This window comes from Erpetoichthys calabaricus, chromosome 17 (genome assembly GCF_900747795.2).
Source record: "Erpetoichthys calabaricus chromosome 17, fErpCal1.3, whole genome shotgun sequence".
Classification (NCBI taxonomy): Eukaryota; Metazoa; Chordata; class Cladistia; order Polypteriformes; family Polypteridae; genus Erpetoichthys; species Erpetoichthys calabaricus.
The window spans coordinates 2,976,163-2,987,583 of NC_041410.2; the positions used below are offsets into that span (position 1 = coordinate 2,976,163).

At 43.8% G+C, this 11,421-nt stretch overlaps 1 protein-coding gene across 1 annotated transcript in view; it reads right to left on the reverse strand.

The window, feature by feature from the left end:
* vsig10l (V-set and immunoglobulin domain containing 10 like) overlaps window positions 1-11,421 on the reverse strand; it is a 33,667-nt gene that overhangs the window by 7,550 nt on the left and 14,696 nt on the right. Inside the window, exons 3-7 of the mRNA XM_051920515.1 lie at window positions 8,747-9,013; window positions 6,050-6,334; window positions 4,971-5,219; window positions 3,643-3,921; window positions 612-911 (exon numbers count right to left, since the gene is read on the reverse strand). Coding sequence (XP_051776475.1) covers window positions 612-911; window positions 3,643-3,921; window positions 4,971-5,219; window positions 6,050-6,334; window positions 8,747-9,013 — 1,380 coding nt within the window. The remainder of the gene's footprint in view (window positions 1-611; window positions 912-3,642; window positions 3,922-4,970; window positions 5,220-6,049; window positions 6,335-8,746; window positions 9,014-11,421) is intronic.

Here is an 11,421-nt window from a genome sequence, read left to right on the forward strand (position 1 = left end):
TCTATTTATTAATTATACAGTGCACTTGACATCTATCTATCTATTATATAGTGCTTTCCAGATCTATCACTCTTAATTTATCTATTGATTAAATAGTGTTTACCTACCTATTATATAGTGCCTTTCATATCTGTTTCCCTACAATATAATAGTGCCTTTCATCTATCATCTATCATATATTGCATTTCTTATCTGTCTGTCTGTCTGTGTATCTCATAGTACCTTTGATATCTCCCTCTCTATTATATAGCTCCTTTCTATAGATCAGTTAACAGTACAGCACCGTATCCATTTATCTTTCTTTTCATTTTGTACTTTTCAAGTCTATCAATCTGTCATGCACCTCCACTGATTGATCCTGTTGTTTTTGTTTTTTTATATTTATGTCTGTGTTATGTTGTTCATTTTATATCAGTTTGTCTTTTCTATAAAAACGCTTCAAAATAGGAAAAGAACTGGAAAACAAATTCAACACTGAAACATTTAACAAAGTCAGAACTTCTGTCTTTTCGCGGTTGGGGAAAGGAGGCGAAGGCTCAGCAGCGATGGTGTGGTCTTCCTGACGTCTCCGATTTTCTAAAAGCCCCAAAGCCCCATTTCAATTCACTCACCCGGCCCGATGGTCTGCACCACTGAAGGTGACCCCTGCGTTTGGCCGAGCACAGGTATGACTCTGAACTGGTAGGTCAGATCGGGGCTGAGGCCGAGGACGTCATCACTGCGATCGTTGGGCCCTTTGGTGTGAATGGTCCCCCAGGATGTCGTGGTGTCTCGGGCATGTCTCTGTAGAGCTGGACCCAACTTCTGCACAAGAAAACCTGAGACCACCGAGGTGAGTGGGATCTCCCAGGTCAGGGTGATGATGGTGCGGTTACTGTTAGCCACAATCCCAGATCTTGTTATGGCCGGACCTGAAGAGAGATGGTGAGAGAAGGTGACCTTGAGGACACAAACTGAGAAGCCCCTTCATGCCTTCCACCCAAACAGAATTTCAAATTCAGTCATGAAAGTGTCGATAATTCGTTACATTTCCTTTTAAGATTAACATATAGATGGTAAATCAATGCCTTTTATTCCCATCAGCCACATACCTAACTGGCCTTAAACTGTGCAGCTCAGGGGTCACACAATGAGTCTTTGGCACAGAATGAATGGGGACCCTTGTAGGGTTAAGTGATCCTATTCAGCAAAAATAAATAAATAAACCCAAAACCAACCCAGGAAGGGATGCCAGTCCGCCACACAGTCGCCAGCTCCCACTCTCCATCCATCTTGAAGAGAAAGAATTCAAATCTACGGAGCCGAAGCTCATCCCGGCGTATCAGACCCACGACAGGAGCCCAGCCATCACAGGCAGGCTTAGGCCTACAAAGGCCTAAAGTGAAGCCCTGGCTTTTAAAATACAACTAAATAACATTCAAGGGGGAGAAGCCATCAGATCTCTGGCTCAATAAGACTAAAAAAATAACCTTGATGAGTAGAAAATTTATTAAACAATAAATAAAAAAAGGATAAAAAAGAAAAACGGTATTTGCCTAAAAAAGTTCAATAAATAATCAGGAATTCATTAATCAATCACAACAAACCCAAAACCAGAAAGCCTCCAAACATCAATGGAGCACCGAAGGACCAACTCGCCAAACTCAAACATAAAGGAGGAGGGCGGAGCTTCAGCAGTGACATCATGGTGGCCACACCTCTGCAGCACCACCCACAAAACACATGGAGCATAAATACTAAATAAGAACAGAAATTACATTAAAAAATTGAAAAATAATCATTCAAACATAACAAAAAATAGAAACAATGTGCATAAATCTGCATTTATTTGGCAGACGCCTTTATGATGATGATGATGATGATGATGGTGCAAGTTTACCCTAGGTGACTTACAACACTTGAGACACAACTGGTTGCACAAAATGCTTTCTTTTCTTCTCCTACTCCTCGACCAAGTTGATGTAAAGGGCACTGCCTCCCGACTCGGACCCCCAGTGTCTTTGCAGCGGGCTCCTTTTATGGTGGACCCGGGGGTACTTCTGGTGACACAGCATAGCTCGTTGGAAGCACTCCTGGGTCATATGGAAGCCAGGGAGGTCCTGCCTTAGCAGCACCGTCTATTGTCCCTCATTGACCCCTACAGGGCTGCACCCCTGGACTCCAAATCCCATGCAGGCCTGCGGGTGTCCAAACTGGGACCATATGTGAGGGAAGTCGCCATTAAGTATTGAGGGGAACGCACTGCTCCTCACCTTCAGTCCTTATCAATCCATTGTCTCTATGGGCATCCCAATCAGGACGGGCATTATAAGACATCCAAGGAAGGCAATGTCCATAAGTGTGGCATACCTCTATTACGGCACCCCGGCCAGGTAAGGGATTTTATTCCATCATGGCCAGGACACCCGTCCATCCTCTGGGACATCCACAAGCCATTATTCATTTTTGAGATCCCCACTGCAGGGCACGCCTTTGAGTGTTCATTTTTGTTTATTTCAGTTTTATTAAAAGGGACGACCCTGGCTGGCACCCCAAAATTTCCTCACTGCATCCTGACCTGTCATTCCCACACCCGGCCACACAGCTGCACCCCAAAGCACCCACAGAACAACTCAGGGAGGAAGGAGGCACATAGATTTAGAATTTAAGAGGAGCGCACACACACACACACACACACACACACACACACACGCACGCACATCAGGCCCTGAAGACACAAAGTCCACACCACTTGACCTCCATGCCACAGGAGGACATCACAAACACACAAGCCTGGACCGAGCAATCACCGTGTGTCAGACAGTTTCATGAACTTGACTAGCATGGTGTGGATAAGATGGCGTCAAACGGCCATCTCTAATGTCTTCAAGTTCAGACCCTGCATGGGTCCAAGACGTGGCGACACAGAAGAGCTTATGCTGGGCCACATGGGATCAAGTTGTAAACACAAGAAACTGCAGAGATTAGATTCTTAACAGTGCCAAGCTTAAAGATGATGGCCACAAGAAACAGTCCAAGGTGTCACATCAGACAGACGGCATGACACACACACACACAATCTGATGGCAGACGTCATGAGCTGGCACTGTGACACAAATGAGTGGGCACATACAGACCAGGTAAGGAGGACCAGAAAATGGCACACAGAAACTTGACTGGGACAGGAAAGAGCAGCCACCATAACAGAGCAGTCGTGACAAACAGAATGACAGATTCTCCTGACACGGCCGTACCAAACACACACGACGTACAAAATACACAGACAAAGAAAACGCAGAAGTGACTGGAGAAACACACCACTGATGGAGAATGGACAAGTGGACCACTGGGCCCACTGTAGTGTCCCCTCAGCACTGGTGTCATCCCACAGATGCTACAGAAAGGCCTACAGACATGACAGAGAAACCAAAACACAGCCAGAAAATGACAGAAAGGTCACATTGCGAGGACAACATAAAACATCTACACACATACACACAGCCCGGAAAAAAGATGTCACGGCCCTGGACGATACAGGCGGTGGCAACGGGACAATCCCCAAATACGTTTTGAACAATCATAATACTACTACTAATAATAATAATACTACCAATAATCATAATACTACTAATAATAATAATACTAATAATAATTAGTAAATACCTGTTAGCTGGAAGGTGTTTGTCTGATTTCCCACAGGACTGCTGCCCACACAGGAATACGTGACCAGGTCAGTGGAGGTGTTGAGGTTGAGGACGGTCAGCATGCTGCTGTTGTTGCTTATTATGTAATTGCCACCCGACTTCAGCTGAGTTCCATTCTTAAACCACTGGAAAGTGGCGGGTGGCTGAACGTTGGTGGGGTAAAAGAGCATCAGGGAGACGTTGCCAGATGTGGGGTCCCATGTGGCGTTGTGAAGGGGGCTGAAAGCAGGCGGACCACCTAGGAAAGCAGAAGACAGGATAACAGAGGAGTCAGGTGGGGCAAAGGACTTGAACAAGCGGCATGGAGGATTGTGCAACAACTAAGGGGGGGGGGGGGCATACTGTGGTGAGGGCAGAAAAATCTTAAACTCTTAGGCTGCTGGGTCAAGACCACCTTTGCTACAATTAGGCAAAATTGAAATTAACTTCAACATTAATATCAGGTAAGATCATCGCTTGGAAATTTGCTTGGTGTTACAGCCAAACATATAAGAAAGTAAATACAATTAAAAGGCACATAACATATGAGACAAGACACCAAGAGAACATGACATACAGTAGGAGTGATAGATATAATAATATATATAATAATATAAAGATATGAAAGGAGACAGACAGACAGACAGAAATGTAGTGTAGTAGGCAGGATAGATAGATAGATAGATAGATAGATAGATAGATAGATAGATAGATAGATAGATAGATAGATAGATAGATAGATAGATAGATAGATAGATAGATAGATAGATAGATAGATAGATAGATAGATAGATGAAAGGCACTATATAATTCAAGTACTGATAGACAGATGTGAAAGGCACTATAAAACAGATAGATAGCTCGTTTGCTCCAAGAACACATTTAGCACGACACAATAAAACATCACACAAAGTCTGTCCAACATGCAGAGTACAATTTGACCGTGGAGGTGGCACTCCCACCATGTAACGTTTCACGTTGGTCTTTTTAATAAAACATGAGGCATTTGAAGATGAGGATGAGAAGTTCCTAAGGTTCAAAGCGCTTTCCATGAATGTCAATATGCTACATTTTAAGAGGTGAAGGAAGTGAAAGAGACGCCTGTAAGATGTCAGCCTAGGACATGAGGGCTGTTGTCAGGCCTCCCCTCAAAGACGCTGCTGGCTGTGGGCAGAGGTGAACTTGAGCTGCCCATCCTGCCCGTTGACAGCTGTAAGTTTTTTTAACACCCTTCAGTTAAGGCGAGTTGGTGCTGACTTGTCGCAGAATCAGATTGTGCCCCCTTTTCTGTCCCCACTTTGTACTTACTGATCTGGAGTGAGCAGTTTTCCGCTAGGAGCGGGTGGACCCCCACACACGTCACCGTTTTGCCGTTCAGGTTTGGTGCGGAGGAGCTGCCGACCACAGTGGTGAGGGACCCAGTGCCAGTGACAGGGGGATTCAACCCCAGAAATGACAGAGAGGTTGCAGGGATGGCCCCAGGCCACGAGCAGAGGAACTGGAGACTGATGAGATTCAGTGTGGAGACGGAGCAGCTGATGTTACTAGCAGGATACTCTGTGATAACAACATGAACAAAAAAAAAGAAAGAGAGAAAGAAATTGAAGGAAATCAAACACTTTTAGGATTAGAAGAACAAAGTGTGGCCCAGGATCTAAACTGCACTCATGGCCTGAGCTCCACTGTTGGACCTTCAGATTTGTCTCCATATGGAGATCTAAACTGTGACTTCCACTCTCGGTGTCCCTGACCCTTCAGGGTAAAAATCACTGGAGGGAATACACTTAACATCTGTAAAGACTTCAGGAAAAGAATAATAACTTAAACAAAATTATAAATCATGACACAAGGGAGAGAGGACACGTAAAACCCTGGCTTGTTAAGACAATCCAAACTAGGAATCAATGAAAAATTATTAATAAAAATCAGGAAAGAGCAAAGAAAAAAAAAAGGATTTGTGTCAAAGGCAATCTGAGGTGAACAAAACCCAAACACAACCCCAAGGCAAAGTCAGGAATACGAACAAAAACTCTAGGAACCAGGAATAACCGAAAGAAAGCCGACCGGATGCTCAGTTCCTGACTTCGTCTTATGGATTTGTGGCTTTTTTTGGACTTTCTGGTAACCCTGCTGGGCCTCGTTGCTTCAGAGCCTTATTTTATTTTTACAGATTCTTCATTGCCAGGGTTTGACGGATTTCCCTCTCTAGTGGACATTTTGAGTCCCTGTTTGGGATTTCTTGTGTTTAGGAATTCTAGGATGTGGCTGAAACAACGGCCGGCAGGTGTGAAGTGGTTTACAAACGCTGCCTCTGTTGCTGTTCCTGATTCACAGATCGCTTTCTTTATAATCTTTTTAAATCCTTTCATCTCCAGTGTGATACTCACGGTACACGTTCAGCGTATAAGAGCTGGTGGCACCACTGCTGCTGGCACTGTTAAAGGCAGTACACGTATAATTCCCAGCCTGGCTCGCCTGGATGTTGGTTAAACTCAGAGGGTTCGTGTTGACCAGTTGGTTGTTGGGCGAGTTCGGGACGCTCCACAGTATGGTGGCCGGGGGGTAACTGTCAGCATTGCATTGCAGACTCACATTGCTGCCCACGAGGGCATAGCTGATGGGTGTAGAGTTGGAGCCTGTGGATGACAGCACTGCAACGTTGTTGGGCCCATCTGTAAATAAATAAAGAGAGAGAAGATGGGTCATTACACTCTTTGGCAGTACCCGGGCATGGAAAAGATGAATGAAAAGTAGTGAGTGGCAGCTTACAGCCACCTACAGGCCTTAACAGAGTCATTGGACTGGTAATCCCGATTCTATTCTCATGAAAAATCAGCTGTTTGGCTCAGTGTGGCACCACACCAGTCCTCAGTCACCCACGCCAGTCCTTTGCAGGGCTCACATCGCACAGAAAGAGGGCGCTGCCTGCAGTCCAGTGATAAAAACCCACTGTTATGAACATGGAGCTCAAAGCACTTTAGAGTTCCAACAATGCCCACTAGGGGGAGATTTACTGGCTAGAAACAAAGGCAAGCATAGGATCTTTATTAAAAATAAAAAGTGTATTATCACAAAAAGGCACCTTCACAATGTGAAGGTCCAAAGAACACAAAGGCATACAACACCAGAAAAAGGCAAGTCCATAAGCAATCAAGAAAACCAAAAAAAAAGTAAAATAAATAAATAAATAATTTTAAAAAAAGAAAAAACATACAACAAAATGGTCAAAAATCCAAAAAACACAAACAGCACAAGGCGGAGCAAAACCTCGACAAACACTCAAAGACTCCCGGTGAATGAGAAAGATGCAATATAGATAAAATGTATTATTATTATTATTATTATTATTATTATGAACCACCATGAACTGTGGGAAACACTCATCTTTATATGGTGGAGGACAGTCCCTGGCGGTGATGAGCACGTGGTCCCATCTCTTGGGGGACCACCAACAAAGCACATAACAAAGGCTTCATAAATACACATAAACTAAACGAAGTGCATAACAATACTAATAGAGACCAAACAATCAAAAATGAACAGTAAACAAGAAATCAAACCCAAGCCATGGGAGGAATCCTGGCTGAAACATGATGCCTATAAATTAAGAATCTTTGTAGTTTTATTTCAGTTATTTAATATTGAGATTTTGAGATGGTGTCATTCAAGCCTCAAATCTTTGGGGCTCAGGTTGGTGATGAATGGATGGATTTACTTGACAGCACATGAAGGACTAAAAGGATTTTGTTAATTGATAAACATTGTTATGCATTTGTGAGTCTGGTGACCACCATGCGGGCTCTGAAGAGGCAAGAGGACTAGAGGAGGGGCTGATGCTACCTGTATCTTCTCTTTCACCCATAGTGAAGTGCCATCTGTTGGATTTACGAATGCAGTACATTTCACTACTACAAATGTTTGTGATGTGCCATCCGTTGAAATGAAAAATGCAATGCATTACTACAAATGTTTGTGATGTGCCATCTGTTGGAATGAAGAACGCAATGCATTTTATTACTACAAACATTTGTGATACGCCATCTGTTGAAATGAAGAATGCAATGCATTACTACAAATGTTTGTGTTGTGCCATCTGTTGAAATGAAGAATGCAATGCATTTTATGAATACAAAAGTATGTGATGTGCCATCTGTTGGAATGAAAAATGCAATGCATTACTAGAAATGTTTGTGATGTGCCACCTGTTGGAATGAAGAATGCAATGCATTTTATTAGTACAAATGTTTGTGTTGTGCCATCTGTTGAAATGAAGAATGAAATGCATGTTATTACAACAAAATTATGTGATATGCCATCTGTTTGGATGAAAAATGCAATGAATTTTATGACTACAAATGTTTGTGATGCACCATCTGTTGGAATGGAGAATGCAATGTGCTTTTTAATTACAGGAATTACAAAGCACATTCCAATAGATGGTGCACTGTGAACGTTAGCACTAAGGTCTGTACTTACATTTTCAGCCTGTCTTAGGCGAGTAGCCCAGCTTGTTAAATTATAAGCAATAATTTTTTGTGGAAATAAACTATACATGTGTGTCTAAATCTTTGTATCGCTGCATTTCTGGTATACAAAAATTGACTCTCTGAATTAGGGTAGCTTTTTTTTCTCTCCAAATTTCCCCGACTTTGAGCTTTGAGTTCATAGAATGTTCACAAACTCAGAAACTCGTATTCACCATCTGACCAATGGCACGTGAATGCAGCATAATTTTTTTTAACCGAGTCAAAAATGCATTTAATTCAAAAACAAATGAGATAACCTGATTCCTGGACCTCTAAAAACACACAAAGGGAGTTTCAGCTATTTTTAGAAAAAAAACAGCAACTGTAAAACATTAAAAAGAAAGCCGGATCACAGCATCTTCAACATCGAACACTTGAAATAATCGAAGAAATCGGGAAGACAGGGAAGATCAGTTGTTCAAAGTAGTGTGTGCAATGCGAAGTCGGATACTGCAGCAGGCCCATTTAATCAAATGAAACAATCAGAACACCTTCAGAGAAGATAGACATCGAGACGTGTCCCATGACATCGGCGGCTGCGGCCCCCCGGTTACTCACATGCTACGGTTACAGTCGTGTTAAAGGCTTGACTGCTGAAGGGGTTCTGCAGCAGGCAGGTGTAGGTCCCGTTGTCCTTCTGGCTGGCACTGTTAATGGTCAGGGAGTGGCCAGAGATGACGTGGTTGGAGTCGTTGGTCAGGGGGACTCCGTTGAGTTTCCAGGTGGCCACGCCGTCCCCTTGGGTGGTGGCGTATGTCAACATGACGGGTTTGCCTGCTGCTGGGGTTTGAGGACTGACTGCAATGCTGCCTCCTTCGATCATAGCTGAGAGATGGAAGATACAAAAAGAAGTGTGAGGAATGACAATGTCACCACCATCCACATGTACAACATTCAGCCATCGCCCTTTAGCCTTCTTTTCTTCACCTGATCTCTGGAGCGACCCTTGGGGTTTTAATTTTATTTTTACACCATAAATTTGGTATCCTGACATTTTTCCCCACTTTAGGATACATAACACCAGGTGCGGCTCTGAAAATGCGATGAATAGCAAAGAGCACAACTATTTGTGCCAAATTAAATTTACAGAAAAATTCAGAATTCCTTGATGACAGAAGCCAAAATGGCAGCAAGTCATAAGAAGACAAAATGGTGGACAAAGTAATGGATAACAATAAAAGTGAATGGGGATTTCAAAAGTAAACATCAGAATGAAAACTCTGTGGCCCCCCCAGTCAAGTGCGCGGTCTCGTTAGCCGTACGTATGCTCCTTGTTGTCTGTGGGTGGAGCCCCAGGAGGTGGGGCCATCCATACACGCCCACTTCTGGGCCCGCCCACTGGCTGTGTAAGAAGGCTCAGGAGTCGGAGATCACTTGGCTCATTGCGGAGTCTCTGTAAGCACTGCTTTCTGTTCGGATTTACGGGGGTTTTGTGAAATTCTTGGATTCTGCCCACGGACTGTGTTTGCTGTGAATTGCCTTTTTTGCCTCTTTGGATCATTTTTCAGTAGTTGCCTATTCTTGATAAATATATCTTTGATCTATAAAAGATCCCTCCTCACCCCCTTTTTTTCTTATAAACCCAGGGGTTGACGGTTATTCTCCTTCTTGTGGGGTCTTCTCAATAGTTCAGTGAACATTTTGTGTTGTTTTGTCAGCTCCCCCCTGGTCTGGCCTCACATTCATCTCTCATTTCATTTTCTTAACCCACTTTTCCTGCCGAGTGTCGTGACGTCAGCAGGCCCGCCCAGATGTTCCTGTCCCCAGTTTCCAGCTCTTCTTGGGGGATTCCCAAGCATTCCCTCTGGCATGTCCTGGGACTGCTGCAGGGTCTCCACCCAGTACGACATGCCCAGAATAACTCTTCTTGTGTGTTTGCAGGGGGGCATCCTTACAACACACCCAAACCACTTGCTCAGAAGCCGGAAGAGCAACGACATCCACTCTGAGGGTCCCAGCAAACACTGCACCTATCTCTGTGAAGAGGCCTGTGGTCTCGTTCTGTCAACCATTAGGGGAGGACTGGGTATGGAGATTGACCAGCAAAGCCAGAGTTCTGTGTTCAGAGTCCGCTCTCGCTTCACCAGCGTGAACTGGAACAGGACGGCTGCCATCACTCCAAGCAGTTTGACCATCTTACGTTCCTACACATAGTAGAACAGTAACGGCAGTTACTTCTGTCGCACGTTTTCATACAAATGGTGGAGCTCAAAGTCCTTTACGAGATGAAGGAAGAAAAGTTTATAAAAAATAAAAACAACATTAGGCAATACTAAACAAGTACAACATCCCCTATCATTGTTACGCTGATGACACCCAAATTTACTGAAATGGAGCCCCGTGGCAAAGCGTTTCAGCTGCTTAGATGATCTAAAACACTGGATGGCACTTAACTTCCAAACAGAATGAGTTTTTGACTCATTTCATGGTAGGTCAGCCTACTGTTACCTGAAACATTGCTAGCACGTTGGGTCCACTTGTCCTTGTGCTATAAATCTCGAGGTGATCTTGGATTCAAACTTGAAATTTGACAAACAGGTCAATGTTGTGGTAAAGAGTCGCTTTTTTCTACCTCGGGGTGATCAATAAAGCCAAGCTGTCTATCAGTGACTTACAAAAGCTCCTTCATGCTTTTGTTAGGCCTCGTTTGGATTACTGTAATGCCCAGTATGTCGGGGTATCCCATACGACACGGTCTCGCCTGCAAATGGTGCAGAATACAGCTGCTAGCATTTTAACCAGCCAAAAAACAAAACGGATGGCCTCTCTTTGTTAGTTACAGGATGAATTTTTAAGACTTTAGTGTTTGTTTTTAAAGCCCTTCATGGGTTGGCTCCACCGTATTTGGCTGATCTTATTGTCCCATATCTGTGAGCCAGGCAGCGGAGGTCTTCAGATCAGCTATTGCGGTTGAAGCTGAGGGGCGATCAGGCCTGTGCAGTGGCCGGTCCTAAATTGTGGAACGGTCTGCCCCTCGTAATAAGGTCAGCTCCCACACTTCATAGTTTTAAGTTTTTGCTAAAAATGCACTTTGATTCACTTGCTTTTTAGCTTGTGAGTATCAGTGGTTAAATATTTCTTTTTAGATTTTTTTTACTACGGAGTTCATCTTATGCATTGCTCAACCTGGCCGGGATGGGGGAATGGCAACCTCTTTGGGACACTACTTCCCCCAAGACATTAGATGGCAGCTTTCCTGCAGTGTAGCATTGCCCCGGATTCCCACAGGGCAC